The sequence below is a fragment of the Phodopus roborovskii genome, unplaced genomic scaffold, assembly GCF_943737965.1.
Source record: "Phodopus roborovskii unplaced genomic scaffold, PHOROB, whole genome shotgun sequence".
Taxonomy (NCBI): Eukaryota; Metazoa; Chordata; class Mammalia; order Rodentia; family Cricetidae; genus Phodopus; species Phodopus roborovskii.
In genome coordinates, this window is record NW_026125052.1 from 34,036,951 (window position 1) to 34,055,254 (window position 18,304).

At 49.8% G+C, this 18,304-nt stretch overlaps 1 protein-coding gene across 1 annotated transcript; it reads right to left on the minus strand.

Annotated features, from left to right (window-relative positions):
* Positions 1 to 5,514: 5,514 nt before the first annotated feature.
* On the minus strand, positions 5,515 to 18,054 carry P4hb (prolyl 4-hydroxylase subunit beta). Its single transcript, XM_051181941.1, has 11 exons — positions 17,809 to 18,054; positions 16,668 to 16,874; positions 14,136 to 14,269; positions 13,890 to 14,027; positions 8,356 to 8,460; positions 8,144 to 8,269; positions 7,779 to 7,979; positions 7,268 to 7,388; positions 6,965 to 7,146; positions 6,743 to 6,829; positions 5,515 to 5,835 (listed from the first exon to the last, which is right to left on the minus strand). Exons 1-11 carry the CDS (start codon positions 17,957 to 17,959, stop codon positions 5,758 to 5,760), a joined length of 1,530 nt encoding a protein of 509 aa, XP_051037898.1. The 5' UTR covers positions 17,960 to 18,054; the 3' UTR covers positions 5,515 to 5,757.
* Between the last annotated feature and the right edge of the window lie 250 nt (positions 18,055 to 18,304).

Below are 18,304 nucleotides of genomic sequence, written 5' to 3' on the forward strand. Positions count from 1 at the left end.
GACGTTTGTGGCTGGATGTTTCTTTCCCACAGAAGAGGTTGTTGAGTTTGGGGTTTCTGCTCGGGTGAGAGTTTAGTCCCCAAAGCTTTCCATACAGTGTTCCTGGGAACTGTGTGTTCTGAGCTGAGTTCTCTGCTGGGTATACCTAGACTTTCAGCAGGAGCCACAACAAGCTGTCTACGTCTGTTATGGTGGTTCACATTAGAACAAAGCCAGGAATTACATACCTCTGTCCCTGATTCCCTCAGCCAGTATGAAGTTATAAAGCAACTACTCTGTGAGGTTTAGAGTTTCTACTTTTTTGGAGAATGGACTAAAACATTTACACAAAGCTGGAGTGGTGACAATTTCTGTAATTATAGCACTTGGGAGATAGAGGCAAGAAGTTCAAGACTCAAAAAAAAAAAAATTATGCAAAGGTTACCCTCCAACATTTTGTAGCTCTGAAGCTTTCAGTCTTGTTGCCAGCAGGGCTGAGGTGGTGCACACCTTTTATCTCAGCACTTGGGAGGCAGAGGTGGGCAGTTGTCTGTGAGTTCGAGGCCAGCTTGTTCTACAGAGTGAATTCCAGGAGAACCAGAGTTACACAGGGAAACCCTGTCTCAAAACAACACAAAAAGCAAAAAAAATCAATCCTCTTGCCTGAGCTTTCTGAGCATTTGGTATTACAGGCTTGTATTACCAAACCCAACTGTATTTACAAAAGTTCAGAACTGGGAACACAATTCTGGGTAAAGCATTGCCTAGCAAGACAGCCAGGCCCTGTCTCAAAGGCAGCAGCACCAACAATGAAGAGAGCAGATACAAGTAACAGTAACACAGACCTGTGATCCCAGCGCTCTGCAGGCTAAGGTAGACGGTTTGCCACGAACCCAAAGCCAGTCTGAGCTACATACTGAGTTCAAGGCCAGCAGGGGTGACACAAGTCTAAGTTAAGCCAAACCAAAAAATAAATAAAATAAAGAGGAAAAAAAAAAAAAAAAGTCTGACAATGCCACCAGCAGTGGCTTGTACCCACTGCCTGGGGGCAGTTAGGGTTAGGTAATCTAGGAGAGGCAAGCAGAATGATCATTCTAAGATTAAACTTCAAAGCCTGAAGATCCCTTAGGGCAGTACTTTTTTTAAGTCCCAAACTGATGGCTTCTGGCTACCTGGGGGTTGTTGGGAAATTCCAGTCTGCTAAACTTTCACCACAGTCCCAAAGTTATTTTACTAATCCACTAATCCCAGGCAAGGGTTTAGACAGCACCCCGTAGTTGCCCTGTACAGCCTGGCTCTGGAACGCTCCATCAGCTGCCTCTGCAAAAGAGGAAAGATATCTGTGAGTCATGTTCCTCTCAGGAGCGTGTGACAGTGTGAGCTTTCTTATCCAGAGGCCAGGTCCCTGCACAGCTGGGCAGTGGCTCACAGCTGTCTCTGAGGCAGGATTTACAGCATCCCTTTCTCGCTGAGACTGGAAACTATCTGCTCACAGCTCTGGTTTTCCTTCCCTGGAAGCCCTGTGTCTTCCATTAATGGCATGTCAGCTCCAGAGCCTTGATGCACATTTTGGGGACAGAATTTGTACCCTCCCCCCATCTGATTGTACCCACTTTAAAGTGCTCATGGTCCATTGTGTCTGCGGGTCCCTGCTGAAGCTTCTGGAGCTGCAGTAGCTGGAAACCAGCCCTATGAAGTCACCAAGAGTCAGTGAAGGCAACATAAGTGGACAACTGACCTAGCTGCTGAATCAGAATGGACAGCATCAGAATGATAGCTACCTGGACAATCTGAGGATGTGACAGAGGGTCCTCTTCCCCTGACCTGTGTGCCAACTCAGATAGGGGCATCCCTGGGCTTGTATGAGCTCTTATGAAGGATGAGGTAGCCATGCAGATGGGCGCACCCCACACTCCCAGACCTGGGAGATAATCATACAGTAAGTCCTTCAGTCCACCTTAGCAGTCGGGTCTGGTACAATGGTTATATATGAGCAGGAGGGTAGCCAACCTTGACGATGTGAAGATGCCTTGCTCTGGATATCTTCAGAAAGGATGCATGCGTACATGTGTAAACACAGGCTTATAAGAATACAGGTTAGGCTCTGCCTGACCTCAGGCAGCTTGAAGCACTACTGTCAGGGCCCCCGTGACCACGCTGAGCTCTGTGAACCTTTGGCCCTACCCTGAGACCAGACAGGGCAGTGCTCCCAAAGGTGTCCATACCAAGGGAAGCCTGAGAGAGCCAACCTCAGGAGCATCACTATCCCCATTGTATATGAGGTGATAGACAGTTTTGAGCCTGGAAAAACGGCCAATTCCAGTCTTATTTTGCATCCATTGGTGTTTGCCTGCATGTATGTCTGTATGAGGTGTTGGATCCTCTGGAGCTGAAGTTACAGTTATGAGCTGCTATGTGGGCTCTGGGAAGTGAAAGGGCTCTTAACTGCTGAGCCATATCTCCAGCCCCTAGAACTAAGTCTTCCAACTTTTTGTTTGGTTTTTTTTTTTTTGACAGGGTTTTTCTGTATTGCTTTGGAGGCTGTCCTGGAACTGGCTCTGTAGACCAGGCCGGCCTCGAACTCATAGAGATTGCCTGCCTCTGCATCCTGAGTGATGGAACTAATGGCGTGCACCACCAACACCTGGCTTTTCTTATTTTTAAGTTTCATGTAGCTCGTGCTGGCTTTGAACTCATTGTGTAGCTGAAGATGAGTCTGCTTGCCCTTCTCAAGGCCTAGGATTACAGTTATGTACCTCCATGCATAGCCTGAACTCACTATGTATACCATACAGGCCTCAAAGTCACAGGTCCCAACTGCCTCTGCTTCCCAAATGCTGGGATTAAAGGTGGCACCACTATCCCCAGCCTGTTTTGTTAAGGCAGAGCCTCTGACCCAACTCCCCTGCTTCAGCCTTTCCAGTGCTAATATTCAAAGTGTGTCCAAGGCTGGAGAAATATAGCTCAACAGTTAAGAGCTCTTGCTACGGGGAGAGAACATGAGGGACCAGGAAGATTGAGTCAGGGGAAGAATGGAGAGCAAGAAAAGAGATACCACAATAGATGGAGCCATTATAGGTTTGAAGAGAAATCTGGCATTAGGAAAATGTCCAGAGACCTATAAGAATGACCCCAACTAACAATCTGAGCAATAGTGGAGAGGTTACCTCAAATGCCCTTCCCTGATAATAAGATTTTTGACTACCTTATATGCCATCCTAGAGACCTTCATCTAGTAGCTGATGTAAGCAGAAGCAGACACCCACAGCTAAACACTGAGCCGAACTCCTGGAATCCAGTTGCAGAGAGGGACAAGTGATGAGCAAAGGAGTCAAGACCAGACTGCAGAAACCCACAGAGACAGCTGACCTGAACAAGGAGGAGCTCATGGATCCCAGACTGATAGCTGGGAAACCAGCATTGGACCGACCCAGACCCCCTGAATGTGGGTCTGTTAGGAGGCCTGGGCAGTCTATGAGACCTCTGACAGTAGAACCAGGATGTATCCCTGGTGCACAAAAGGACCTTGGGAGCACATTCCCCATGGAGGGATACTCCCTTAACCTAGAGACTCGAGGGAGGGCCCAGGCCCTACCCCAAATTACTTGACAGATTTTGATGATCCCTCCTGGAAGGCCTCACCCTCCCTGGGGACTGGAGTGAATGGGGAATAGGATGGAGGGAGGTGGGAGGGGCAGACATGGGAGGATGGGAGGGAGAGGGAACTGGGATCAGTATGTAAAATAGGAAAAATATAAATAAAAAAGAAGTTCTTGCTGCTGTTGCAGAGAACCTGAGTACTCAGAAAGTAGAGGCAGACAGATCTCTGAGTTCTAGTAGAGCCTTCAAAGCTACAGAGAAACAATGTTGCGGCTGGCTGTGGTGGTGCAGGCCTGACTGTCCCCATCTCTTGAGCAGCCTGGAGTTATAAGCAGGCCATCTGCCAGCATCACTTGCAGCTTTCAGAAGACCTGATCTTAGTTCCTAGCATCCACATGGCAGCTTGTATCTGTAACTCTGAGTTCCAGTGGGTCTGATGCCCTCTTCTGGCCTTTGTGGGCACCAGGCACCCATGTGGCACATACAACATACATGAAGCCAAAATATTCATACACATAAATCTAAAAAGTTTATTTGCATTGGTGTTTGGCCTGTATGTCTGTGTGAGGGTGCCAGATCCCCTGGAACTGGAATTATAGACAGTTGTGAGCTGCCATGTGGAGGCTGGGAATTGAACCTGGGTCCTCTGGAAGATGAGCCAGTGCTCTTAACCACTGAGCCATCTCTCCAGACCCTGAAAGGAAAATTTTAAGTGGAGCTTATTTAAAGAAAAGGTCAGGCCAGGTGGTGGTGGTATAGTCCGTAAGTCCCAGCATTTGGGAGGCCGAGACAGGTGGGTCTCTTCTGAGTTCCAGGCCAGCCTAGTTTACAGAGTGAGTCCCAGGACTGCCAGTGCCACAACAGAAGAGAAACCCTGTCTCGACAAAAGTTATCGTGTATGACCCATGTGTATGCAGGCATGCACATACCACCACAGCGTGCACGACACGGGATAACTTGAGGAAGTAGATCCTATCCTACAACGACCCAGTACCCATCAACAGCATTAATACCTGCGTCCAGGTATTGATCTTAGACATAGGAGGGAAGCAGTCGGGTCAAATAGACTGTGGTGAGCAGTGATCACTATGGGTTTCTGCCTCAAAGACAATTCAAGGGGGTAGTGATGCCATCTTGACAAAAGGTCCCCATCATGCTCACCGTTCCTTTCGGTACCAGAATTTCAGCTCAGTTCCTTTGGATCAGAGTTATAAAACAGAAGTGACAATGGGTAGTAAAATTTCAACTTTATTTAGCCAATGTGTTCAATCCCAATATTATGGTAGAAATGCCTCAAGAATGGGCGTTTGATTCAGCCCGTGTCCTTGGCTGACCCCCAGTTTGGGAATCAAGGGTCCCAGTTCTGCCTCATACAGGCCACAGGCCATGCTGGAAGAAAATCCAGCAGCCATAGAGTGATGTGCACATAGCCGGCTGGTCGGTAGCTCTGATATCAAGAGTGAGAGCTGCTCAGGCCTGGCCTGGGCCCAGCAGCCAGCCACACTGTCTCTCTTCCACACGTGGGGGACCCACCCTCTGACAGGATGTTTGGTAAGTCCCAGGGTTAACCGAAAACTACAAAAGCCATGCTGCCGTGGTAACACTAGTACAAGGTAGAGAGAGACAATCCAACCCAGATCCACCCCTTCCTACATAGGGCAGGAAGGAGTTTTGAGGAGGCCTTCCACGGTGGAACAAGTGTCTCCATGAAAATGTGTCTAAAAGATGCAATGTCTCACAGATAAAATTCAAAGCGGTAGCATAAATCTCTCTAACAGGAAAGACATTACCAGTGTGAGACCCCCAAATATTTTAGCGAGCACTTGGGAAAAAAATCCACATATAAAAAGTACATCACAATTTAAAAGAAAAAATAAAAAACAAAAAACAAAAAACAAAAACAAAAACAAAAAAAAAAAAAAAAAAAAGAAAGAAAGAAAGAAACACACCAAAAGCTCTTTAAGATGAGCTGGCCTGGAGAGAGATCCCTTTCCAAAACTGAAAAGCAAAAGAGACAGGTTTGGGTGTACGTGTGTTAGATGAGTGTGGCTTCAGAAAGATTCCCTGGGTTCTGATGACGCTCCCTCCTTAGGTGAGGCTCAGGCTCCGGAGATGTGGGCTGCTGGGAGCATGGCCCACTGAGGTCTTGGGTTCGGGTGCCCAGATCTGGCTTCTCCACTACAGTTCGTCCTTTACCGCTTTCTGGTCATCATCCTCCTCCATGTCAGGCTCTAAAGCTTCTTCTAGGTCCACATCCTGGATGAAGGAAGAGATTCCAGTTAAAGTGCAAAAGCTGCAGTTTGTCAGCCCTCAGGGCGTCAAAGCCCTTAGCTCAGGACCTGGCCACTGGCACCGGTGGTGGTTCCCGCCAACGGCAGTTCTGAGTGTGGTAAGATACAGCCTGGCTTCAGAGTCAGGAACACCCTCTGAGCCCTCACGACCTCTAATTGGTCATGGCTCTGGGAGTCCACAAGGCCGCATACCTGGAAGGGACAATGGCTCCTGCACCAGTCCAGACAATGACTTTGCAACGACAGGAGACATCACTTCCTTCACTCTGCCCTACAGCTCCTTTGGGGTCAGTATTTTCTTCTTGCTTCACCAGTATTTCCAGGTGAAACTCAAGGACACATACTTCATGTCCTACCAAATCCTGACCTGCCCTGTTTCCCCCAAATTAGCAACACCAAGGGTATCTGCTGTAAACTGCTCCAGAGAGTACTACTCCTGAGAGCTAGCCCATGTCCACTCTGCAGCCTCGGACCAGCAGAGTATCCCACACAGTAACTAGGAAGTGTGTAGTACTCATAGCGCAAACACAGACCGAGCTAGTTCAAGTCCAAGTTAGTGGGGGTGAAGACCCTGTGGGGGTGGTTTCGAAAGGTACCTTAAAATCCCTGCTTTGGCTGAGCAGTGGTGATGGACACCTTTGATCCCAGCACACAGGAGACAAGAGGCAGGCAGATCTAAGTCTGAGGCCAGCCTGGTCTACACAGTGAGTTTCAGGACAGCCAGGACTACACAGAGAGAGAAGCCCTGTCTCCCTACCCACCCCCACCCCCACACTTAATACTGTCTAAGGATACACAGCTGTGCCAGCCATGCATCCACAGATGTCTCCAATCCAAAGCCTGAGCTAGGACCCAGAGCTGGTGACACTCACATCATCGTCTCCTGCACCATCCTGGCCACCACTCTCCAGGAATTTCTTGAAACCGTCTAGCGTCCGCTCACCATTATAATCAATGACCTGTAGGAAATGAGTAAAGAGGGTAGAACTGGGCCCCACCCCACCAACAGCAGCTTCCCCTCCATGCATAACAGCAGGAGCTTCTAAAGAACTGTCTGCCTAATAACCCAGCTGCGCCCGGGATGGAAAACACACCGTTCTGTCTGCATTTGCTGGGAAGAATTTCAGTGTGGGGAAGCTGTGCACTTTGACAGCCTCCACCTCATTAGCTGTTGAGTCCATCTTAGCAATGACGATATTCTCATGATCCTTGTATGCCTCTCCCAGTTTATCCCAAATCGGGGCTAGCTGCTTGCAGTGGCCACACCAGGGGGCGTCTGAAAGAGAGCAGTGCTGAGTGTCCATCCTGGACAGATCCAGATTACACTGTACGCTGTAATCTGTAAGCCCCTCGTGGGGGAAGGCTGGGAAGCCAGAGGACCCCCCACCCCCACTTACAGAATTCCACAAAGACGTTCTTTTTCTCATCAAAAGCAACCTCTTCAAAGTTTTTCCCAACTAGTACTTTTACTGGCTGTTTGTCCCAGTCTTCAGGCAGTTCCTGGCTCATCAGGTGGGGCTAGAGGAGGGGGGGGGGGAGAGAGAACAGTCAGGGACAGCTGACAGGCACTCCAATCCTAGTACAGCTGAGACACATACTGTCCTCCAGAAAAGGGCTAAGTCTTCAAGGTAGACCAACAAAATACAGATGTTGTCCTGGTGCTTGAAGCTTGGTACATGGCTAGGCTAGCACACAAGGAGCGAGTCTGTCTATGGTCTCCTAGGGTACAATGTCTAGAACAGAAAAATCTCAAACCACCACAGGCTCTGTGTTAAGAAGCTGATGCTGATGTCTTCAGACTTTGAAGGCAACTCTACAGGAAGCACAAGGCACTAGACCCGGGGTGCATCCTACTCTGCAAGGTGCATTAACTAACTGTGTCACCACAGCCCAGGCTCAACTCCATACCTTGATCTTGCCCTCCAGGAAGCGGTGGCAAAACTCTGTGATCTTCTCAGCCGTCAGTTCGTCTGATTCTGGTTTGTACTTGGTCATCTCTTCCTCTAGGGTAATGAGACGCACGGCTGGACACTCCTCCTTCTTCAGGCCAAAGAACTCAAGGATGCGCTGGTTGTCGGTGTGGTCACTGTCGATGAAGATAAACAGGATCTTGGGGGAGAAAAGGCACACTCAGATGCAATCGAGACACATGCGCATACCCCTGAAACAGCCCTGAACACCCCGAGTCTGGGGCTGCCTCAGCTGGCACACCAGCACACTCCCAGCAGGCTCCCACCCCCTGCAGCATAAACGCAATCCCTGAGGTGACCCACCTTGCCCTTGAACCCTTCAGCTGCTTTCTTGAAGTTGCCCAACTTGCCATCGTAGTCGGACACACTCTTGGGCAGGAATAGCAGAATGTGTGTCTTGATTTCACCTCCAAAAATCTTTGGGGCTGTCTGTGGGACAAGTGACAATTACTGGGTTTGAGCTGTGTGTGAGCAGTGGCCCAGGGTCCCCAGCATTCTGCCTTCACACGACTTACCTGCTCAGTGAACTCGATGACCAAAGGCAGCTGGTTGTGCTTAATGAAGTCTAGCAGTTTCTCCTTGGTGACCTCACCTTCAAAGTTGTTGCGGCCCTCATCAAACTACAGAAAGAAAAGGGGCTGTGAGCTTTGCTGTGGCCTCCAAGGACAGACAATACCATCCCCCATGGCCTCAACTGGACACAGCCGTCACCTGGAACCAGTGACAAGTCCACACCTCATGCCGGTGGCTCATGGTCCTTCCACTGCTTTGACTGAATGGCACAGGCATGAGTTAATGCTGTCTCTGCAGGTCAACGTAGTGGACATCACTGCAGAGACTGCATGCTCTACAGAACACAGGACTGAGGAGACGGAGGCCCACAAAGCGTGACCCTCCCCCACGGGGGCACAATGACGACAGATGACGACGACAGTAGAGTCCAGACCCAGGACATAGCGTGACCCCCCCCCTCCCTAGGGGCCACAATGACGACAGATGACGATGACAGTAGAGTCCAGACCCAGGACATCTGCTGGATAAAGCTACTTTACAGAAAAACAAAATGCTGGCTGGAGAGATGGCTCCATGGTTAAGAGCTGGCTGCTCTTCCAAGGGTCCTGAGTTCAATTCCTAGAATTTCCACGGCAGCTCACAACTGACTCTAACTCTACTTCCAGGGGATCCACTGCCCTCTTCTGGCCTCCAAAACACCAGGCACATACACACCTGGTGGTGCATAAACGTGTGCAAGCAAATACTTATACACGCTAAGTAAATAAATCTAAAGAAAAAAAGAACGTAATACATTTTTTGAGGGATGGTACATGCAGACGTTAAAAGTCCATCTGTGGAGTCAGTCTGTCCACCTACCATGTAGGTACTGGGGGATCAAACTCGGATCATCAGGCTTTGTTGAAAACACTGAGCCATCTCAACTACCCTAAAGCTACCCTTGAGAGGTGCTGTAGCCCAAACTGGCCTCAAACTCACAGCCCTCCCATCTCAGACTGCCTGCTGAGTGCTGGGATGACACACCACCACGTCCAGCCCAGGCTATTTCACAATCACGCTTTACTGGCGACATCTTCCCACCGTGTCCCTAGTTTGCAGCAAAGGGTGAGGGCTTTGTAGGATGTGTTCAGCACAGACCAAAGAACAGAAAGAACTCAGCTACCTCCCAACACACAGGAAGAACTGAACTGGTGAGCGAATAAACATCACTTAGTCACTAACCTGACCTCACATGGAAAATAAAGTTTCACATAAATGTTATACCAGTCAACATGTAATGATTGATATCTTATTCTGATTTCCTTAAGACAGGAGTCTCACTATATTGCCCAGGCTATCCTCTAAAGCTTGCAGTCAGATGATTCTCCAACCTCACTCAGCCTCTGGAGTAGACAGACCGCCACACATCACCAAGCTCAACCATCTACTACTGTAAAAAGAAAAACCTGGCTGGGCGGTGGTGGTGCACGCCTTTAATCCCAGCACTCAGCAGGCAGAGGCAGGCGGATCTCTGTGAGCTCTAAAATGAGTTCTCTGACAGTCTCCTAAAGCTACAGAGGAACCCCTCCCTAAACACCCCCAAAAACAAACAAACAAACAAACAAACACACACACACACACACACACACACACAAAAAAAAAAAAAAAAAAAAACCCAAAAACCAAACCCCACTCATTCATTCCCAAGAACACCTTAGGTCTACCTATTTCTTTTCTTTTGAGACAGTGTCTCGTTATATAGCACTGGCTGACCTTGAACTCTCTCTCATCTCAGCAATTCTCATGCCTTGCCCTGCAGAGAGTGTTGGGACTACACCATGCTCAGCTTTCAGCTCTAACCTCTAATATAGTAGGTATGACAAATAGAATACACACACACACAAGCTCTTGGGATCCTCAACCACCAACAGCACCACAGACTAAGGTCACAAGGCAGATAGTTATCCACCTCCGTAGCTTCGGGACAGGAGAGTTTAGACAAGGCATAGCTTCAGATGTGCTACCACATCTGGTAAATGACACAATTCTGGTTGACCTTTTTTTTTTTTTTTTTTGGTATTTGTTTTTATTTATTTTTTTGAGATACAGTTTCTCTGTGTAGCCCTGGCTATCAGAGACCAGAGATCCTCCTGCCTCTGCCTCCTGGATGCTGGGATGAAAGGCCTACCACACCACTGCCTGTCTGATGACATAATTCTTACAATGTAAATACACTATGACCAGTTGTTACATTGTATGGTTTAGGGACAAGGGAAAATAAAAGAGCCTATTCATGTTATATACAAGTGTAACTGTTTTCAGGTCTCAGTTTGTAGCCTTGGCTGACCTAGAACTTCCTACACAGACTAGGCTGGTCTCAGTTCCAGTGATTGGGGTGGGGGGTTTAAAGCCCTACGACATCATGCCCAGCCTTTTTGATTTGTTTGGTTTTTTGTTTGTTTCTTGAGACAGGGTTTGCCCTGTACTCCGGGCTGACCTCAAACTTGTGATACTCCTGTCCCAGCATGCTGAGTGCTGGGATCACAGACATGTGCTACCATGCCCAGCTCATTCCAAACACTTCTGAGCCAAACGAATCCAAGGATGTGTGAGCTGACCTCTTATCTTCTCTTACTGGCCACCTCCTACTACACTTCCCCCAAGTAACTTCAAGAGGAGGTGGGGGTTGGAGATGGCTCGGGGGTTCTACGTGTGACTGCTCTTTCAGTCAGCTCTGCTGCCTGAACTCCAGTTCTAGGGCGTCCAAATGCCTTTCTGTGCTTGTATGCACATACCTTAGCAGACACACAAACACAGACATAATTAGAACCTCTGCAAAAAGAAGAAGAGGAGCAGGTGGTTGGGGCCAGGGAAGGAAGGAATCCAGAAGTACTCATTTCAAACAACCACAGGTTCCAAGCAGGGAAATATGGACACTAGGCCGAGCCCACTGTGCTCTTACGCTCTACCTGAGCCTACAGGGTGCAGGTGTCCATGCTGTCTGCCCAAACCAGCCACAACGGAGAGGATACCAAACGGGAAATGAGTTGGTTGAGGGTTCCATCAGACGCTCTCTCCAGGTATGATGCTGAGACACCACCTTTATTGACCAACAAGGCTCTTCTTCCAGCAGAACAATGCACTCCCACCACCCCCCTCTGAGAAGTGCAAGCAAAGCTGACTCCCTGTCCTCTTGGCAATAGAGCCACACAATTTGTTCAGTCCGCTATAGTAAAAACGACCGCTGTAGAGACCTGGCTTGTGGTCTCACTCAGGTACCACTACAACACTGTCTCCGGTATAAACAACAGCATCACCAGATTAAGGCAAACATGCCAGTGGCGTTGGCTGGGTTCCCTGCTTCCAGAGCTCTTTCTTCAGTCTAGGTTCCATGTCATCTTCCAAGCAAGACAGAAAGTAAGCAGAAGCCGGCCTCATGCAGAGGAGGCTGGCCGGCCTGGCCTGACTGGGGACTATCTGGCCCTGCTAGTCTGCCTCAGTCAGTTCGCTAGGGCAGACAGGAAAATCTAGCTCATTTTTCAAGGAGGCAGAAGAATATCCCAAAGATGTGGAACAGCAGGAAGCCAGTCTGGGCAACAAAACAACCAAACAAAAAAAAACTGCAAACACTCTGCTGGACCAGAAATTCAAGGGTAGCCTCAGCTACAGAGTTCAAAACCAGCCTGGAAGATATGACTGGGGTGGGGTGGGGGTTGGGGATCAAGGGCTGGAATGATGGCTCAGTGGTTAAGAACACTGGTTGCTCTTACAGAGGTCCTGAGTTCTACTTCCAGCACCCACATTACAGATCACAACTATCTATACCTCCAGTTCCACATGGTACACAGACATACACCGTGGTCAAATACTCATACATATAAATTGTTTTTAAAAGATTAAAAACTGCCGGGTGTTTAATCCCAGCACTCAGGAGGCAGAGGCAGGCGAATCTCTTTGAGTTTGAGTCCAGCCTGGTCTACAGAGCGAGTTCCAGGACAGGCTCCAAAGCTACAGAGAAACCCTGTCTCGGAAAACAAACAAAAAAGATTAAAGACTACCAAAGAACCAAACAACACCCCCTCCCAACACATACAGCCGAACATCAGGTCTATACACGCTGTACTCTTAGAAGGCAAGAGCAATGAAGACTTTATTTTTGGTTTCTCTGAGGCTTTGGAGCCTGTCCTGGGAATCCCTCTGTAGACCAGGCTGGCCTTGAACTCACAGAGATCCACCTGCCTCTGCCTTCCAAGTGCTGGGATGAAAGGTGTGCACCACTGCCAGGCTTTGGATGAACTTTCGAATAACTCAAAGAACTTTTGTTCTGTCAAGACTTCACTCAGCACTTTTCTGCTGAATAAATTTCCTGACAAGTGTACCAAGACAACCGATAATCTGGCAACCCCACTCCCAGTGGGCCAAGGGTACCGGTCAGGTAAAGTTCTCTAAGGAAGAGGCTAGAGAAAAGGATGATGGACAAAAGCATTGATGAGTGAGGGCACTTGCATTCATAGATGTCTGCATGTCCAGTCCTCAGGAAAATCGTGAAACCCTTTCAGAGTTAGTAAACACACAACGTCAGGTGCACACAGCTCCAAACAAGCACACCCTCTCACTCATGCTTCACCTTCCCTGAACAGGCTATCCATCTGTAGACCAGGCTGGCCTCAGTCTCACAGAGATCCGTCTGCCTCTGCCTCCCCAGTGCTGGGATTAAAGGCGTGCAGCACCAACGCCAATGCCCAGCTCATAGGTAAGATTCTTATCTGGGCTGAGGAAAAAGGGCTGACAGTAGGTTCCATAATTAATATAATTAGTACCATTAGACTGGTATCTCAGCGATGATCTTAAGGGGATGGAGAGATGGCTCACCAGTTTAGAGCACCGGCTGCTTTTGTAGACGACCTAAGTTCAATTCTCAACACCCACATACAACTATGTGTAACTCCAGTTCCAGGGGATCCAACGCTCTCATGCAGCCATATAAACAGGCAAATGAATATACATTCTTAATCACAGCTAATCACAGCACTCAGGAGGCACATCCCTCAGTTTGAGGTCCACCTAGACTACAGTGTGAGTTCCAGGGCAACCAGAATTGTTACGCAGAGAAACTCTGTCTCGAAGAAAAAGGTCTTTAAGAGTAGGTATGTGGCTCAGATCTGTAATTTCAGCACTTGACATCTACTCAGGAGAACTGCTATACAATGAGTTCCAGACCAGCCAGAGCTACAGGGTAAGACCTTATCTTAAAGAGAGAGAAGATAGGAGAAGAAAGGGGAGGAGGGAGGAGGGAGAGATAGAGGTTCCAACAGTCATCTTGGTTACAGCTTGCCATAACCACCACCTTACATTGTTCAGGAGGCCTACTGCATTGACTGTCACGGAAGCTGGTCCAAAGGCCACAGTATAAAGTGATGCAGGAGAGGCCCTTGACCATCATCGTCCCATCAGGCCAGCGTGGTCCTTCCCAATGAGCAAGCAATAAAGCAACACCACCCCCTGCAGACCAACACCTGAACTGCCCTGGGCACATAGCTGTCCAAGGGCAACTCACCTTCTTAAAGAGGACTACCCCATCCTTGTCCAGCTGGTACTTGGAGAACACACCACTGTTGGACGTGATTCCAAAAGGTATGTCATCAATAGCCTCTGCTGCCAGCAAGAACTGCTTGGCAGGGTCTGACTCTATATCCTGGGAGAAGAAGGGGAAGCAGAGGTGACCGACCACACCCCCCAAGCCGACAGGACCCCTCACCCTCCGAGGACAGCACACAAGCCAAATGGAGCACTCAAGCTCTACCTTGAAGAAACCGATGACAGCCACCTCACTGGAGTCGACCAAGGCCTCGGCTGCTGCAGTGTCAGACAGGGTTGTGGCAGCAGGGCCCGTTCGCTTCTTCAGCCAGTTCACAATGTCGTCAGCCTCCCTGCCGGCTACACCCCAAAGAAACACAAGCTCCTGTGAAGCAGGGGTCACCCACCCTCCCGGGCCATCTCTTGAGCTGCGCCCCGGAACCTCAAAATAGGCTGGCCTATCCCTAGAGCAAGATTTTCTCCTACAGATTCCAGAAGAGGCTACCACGGCGCTCACCAAATAAAGAGTGCACACATCTGGAAAGCAGGGCTCCCTCTCTTAGCCACTTCTCTCCTCCAGTCTGTTTGCATTTTCCAAATTCCCTTAAACACCAGCCATTATTCAGTTCAGCTCCTGCTGCTCTCACACCAGGCTACACCCCGGAGACGTGATTAGCCAACTCCAGTGCTAGCTCTGCCACCCCTAAAACAGGCTCAACTTGGCCCCAACACCCGGGGTGGGCCAGGCATTCCGGTCTGGGGCTTGCCCTACCCACTTCCCTGATGGGTAAGAACTGGAAAAATATTGTGTGCTTGAGTGCCACTCAGAGCAGACACCGTGAGGACACAGGTGAGACACGCCTGTTCCTTGCTTGAAGTAGAGGGCGACAGATGACTCCTCCTGGGCTGCCACTTAGACTGATCAAGGCAGGTCTGCACAGTAGATTCACTGTGGTTCTACAGCACAGTGCCGTAAAGTTACCTACCCACAAAGCCCAGAGGCTAGAAGAGCAACAAAGTAACTCTGGTCATTAAAATATGTGTATGTGTGTATAAAATATATACCATGTATGTATACGTGTACACACACACACACACACACACACACACACAAACACGGTCTCTGTGTGTAGCCCTACTTGTCCTGGAACTCTTTGTAGACCAGGCTAGCCTCAAACTCAGAGCTCCACGTGCATCTGTTTCCCATTTATTTTAAGTGTTCCACTACTACCTGGCTAAAAACAATTTTTTTTTCTTTAAATTTTTTATTGGGGGGAGGCTGGGAGCTGTAGATATGGCTCAACTATTAAGACCACTTGGTGAAGCAAAGTGTAATGGCTTATACCCTTTGATCCCAGCACTTGGGATCCCAGATCTCTGGATTAAAGGACAGCCAAGGATACACAAAGAAACTATGTCTCAAAAATAAAAACAAAAAAACCAAAACAGACAAAAAGGAACATTTGCTGTTCTTCAAGAGGACATGGGTATGGCTGTCAGCACCCACAGTGGGTGGTCCACAACTGCCTGTAAATACAGTTCTAAGTGGTCTAATATCCTCTCCTGGCACAGAAGGCAAAAGACAAACATACATCCTAAGTTCTAGGAGCATGTTCAAGTGCATGCGCACTCATACACACCAAACGAAAATCAGCTGGGCAGTGGTGGTGCACGCCTTTAATCTCAGCACTTAAGAGGCAGGTGGATCTCCATGAGTTAGAGGCCAGCCAGGCTCCAAAGCTACACAGAGAAACTCTGTCTCAAAAAACCAAAAAGAAAAACACCAAAAACTGGTAAACAAAATGTCACAATGCCCAGTTTGCTCAGTGGTAGAAACTGTATCAAGTTCTTCATAAGCCAGGCAAGAACTACCAAATGAGCTGGATACTTTTCAGATGAAGTCTTACTCTGTGGACCAGGATGGCTTGGAACCCACACTAGGCTGGCTTCATACTCATGCCTCTGCCTTCCTGGTGCTGGACACAGGCAGGAGCCAACACATATAGGTTCTGGACTAGGAACTTTCTACTCCAAGAGTGAACGCATGTAAAAAGCAGAGACCACAGATAACCTAGGGAGGTAACCAGAGTGGCCAATAACGCACAGTACAAGGCTGCTTAAGGAGATATTCTATAAACCTGGGATAAACTGGTTTCAAGCCGCCCAACATGAATGGCTATTCTTTTGCTAGTAGTAGCTAAATGAATTGCCTACATCAAGGTCCAGTCTCCATGAAAATTGTTTTATTTTGGGGGTGGCTGGGTGATGGCTGGAAGCTTGGCTTTGCTGTAACAAAGTAACTGTAGGATGTTGTGACTGTGGAAGGGCCCCAAAGTGAGAAGTGTAACAAGAGTCAGGAATGCTTGGCCTGGTATTGGCACACTGTGAGTGACACTTACAAAGCCACCCTAATGCCACGCCTACTCTATCTGGAAGTAGCCACGTTCTGGAAGCACCAATAGTTCAGAGCCCCGTGTAGTCAGAGAAACCCTTGCCTCCTTTCCCTCATTGGTCAATGCCAAGATAAGCCTCAGCCAACGGGCTACTCTGCAGGGCATCACAGACATGACACTCTTCCTGTCAGGTACTCCAAAAAGGGAACTTTCTCTCCAAGGCCCTCAGATGCAAGAGCTTAAGTGGAACCCACCAGTGAACAGGGTCCTCCGGAGCCTCCGCAAAGGCTCCCTGCCTCTCGGACATGCATCTGCTTAGCTCCCAAAGCCCACACAAGCCTTAAAGGGCAGAGATACGGACACACCTGTGTACTCCTTAGGGGACGCTGTGTCTCCATTCTTGAAGAACTTGATTGTAGGGTAGCCTCGGACACCATATTGCTGAGCCAGGTCAGACTCTTCGGTGGCGTCCACCTTGGCTAGTCGAATCTCAGAGCCTTCCGCCTTCAGTTTTGTAGCAGCTTTGGCATACTCGGGGGCCAGAGCTTTGCAGTGGCCGCACCATGGGGCATCTGAAAAAGAAAGGACACTAGAAGACAGTCCTTGACCCAGGCCTACGGCTTCCCTTTCTACTTTGTACTTCCTTTCATAAAAACCTTATCAGCTCACCATGATAACCCTCTTAACGCATACATGAGACTGAGCTGATAGCTGGTGCTCTTGGGCAATCAGGACAGAGGCCACCAGTGACAAACCAAGTCCATTCCCTACTTTGCCCTGTGATCACCAACACAGCTCAACAGTCCTGACTTGTAACTTTCTACTGGCCCCCTGCAATCAGGACCAATGTATCCCTAAGATTTCCCATCAAGAATCCAGGGAAGGTTAAAAGGTTACGAGCCCAGCACCATACCTAGCAAGAACTAAGCTACTCTTTCTGGTGTGGGAATGTGACAATCTGTCAAGACAGCCTGGCAGCTGTGCTGAAGTCCACATTCTTGTAAAGAGAAGTAAGGCTTGGGATCTGGCCTACTTCCCAGTGAGGAGGATGAGGCAGGTTACACGTAGGGTGGGCACAATTAAGAGGGCTGGACCTGTTCTATCGGAATTGCTACTGCTCACACAGCCCATCCTGTTTTTTCCAGCTAACAGGGATCGGGCCATGTGGACGTCGGGCATGAAGACACCTTCCTGATTCTCAGCCTCTCAGTCACCCTCCTCCAAGGCGCCCTGAACACAACGATTTCCACTTTGGGTAGGAAGGATGCTCTCCGGAAGGCCAGGAGCGGCGGAGCTGCCTGTAGATGCTCCCAGCGAGGAGCAGCATCCCGGGACCCTCCAGCCTGCGCTCCATAGGGCAGGCGGGGCAAGTCGGGATCCACGGGTCACTGCACCCGCGGGGGGCCGGGCGCACAGGGCAGCGCTGGGTGCCGGCGGGGGCGGCCCTGAGCTGCGTGCGGTCTGCGGACCGGGGCCCCCGCCCGCCCAGGCCCGCGGCTCACTCACAGAACTCCACCAGCAGGTAGTTGTGTGCCGCCAGCGCCTCTGCGAAGTTGCTCTTCTTGAGCACCAGGACGTTGTCCTCCTCCTCCGGGGCGTCGGCGCCCACCGTGGCCACCCAGGCCAGGGCCAGGCACAGCAGAGAACGGCTCAGCATGTCGGACGTCGGGGGCGGGCGGGGCGGTTAGGTTGGCGCCGCCGGGACAGCCGAGGCGACGAGAGCGCGCCTGGGTCCAGACCTCGCCTTTATAAATCCTGGGCCGGGGACGCGCCCACACCTCCCCCTCGGCGCGCGCGTCAGCCGCCGCGCGCATGCGCCCGGCCCCCCCAGTGTGATTGGCGGAGGAGCTGAGAGGCCCGCCCCCTCCGCGCGGGGACTGGACACCCGCTCGGGGCCCTGCCGTTCTCGCCCGGGATTGGCCGGGGCGCGCGCGCGCGCGCGCGCGCACGGCGTTCCCCAGCCTCTGATTGGCTGGCAGAGGCGAACTTTCTCTTTCTGGAC

Excerpts from the sequence above, each read along its gene's own strand:
- P4hb (XM_051181941.1), bottom strand. The coding sequence starts at position 17,959 with ATGCTGAGCCGTTCTCTGCTGTGCCTGGCCCTGGCCTGGGTGGCCACG. Across the intron at positions 14,028-14,135 it reads CTGTCATCGGTTTCTTCAAG|GATATAGAGTCAGACCCTGC; the intron begins GTAGAGCTTGAG and ends TTCTTCTCCCAG. Across the intron at positions 6,830-6,964 it reads CAGCAAATGCAGACAGAACG|GTCATTGATTATAATGGTGA; the intron begins GTGTGTTTTCCA and ends CATTTCCTACAG.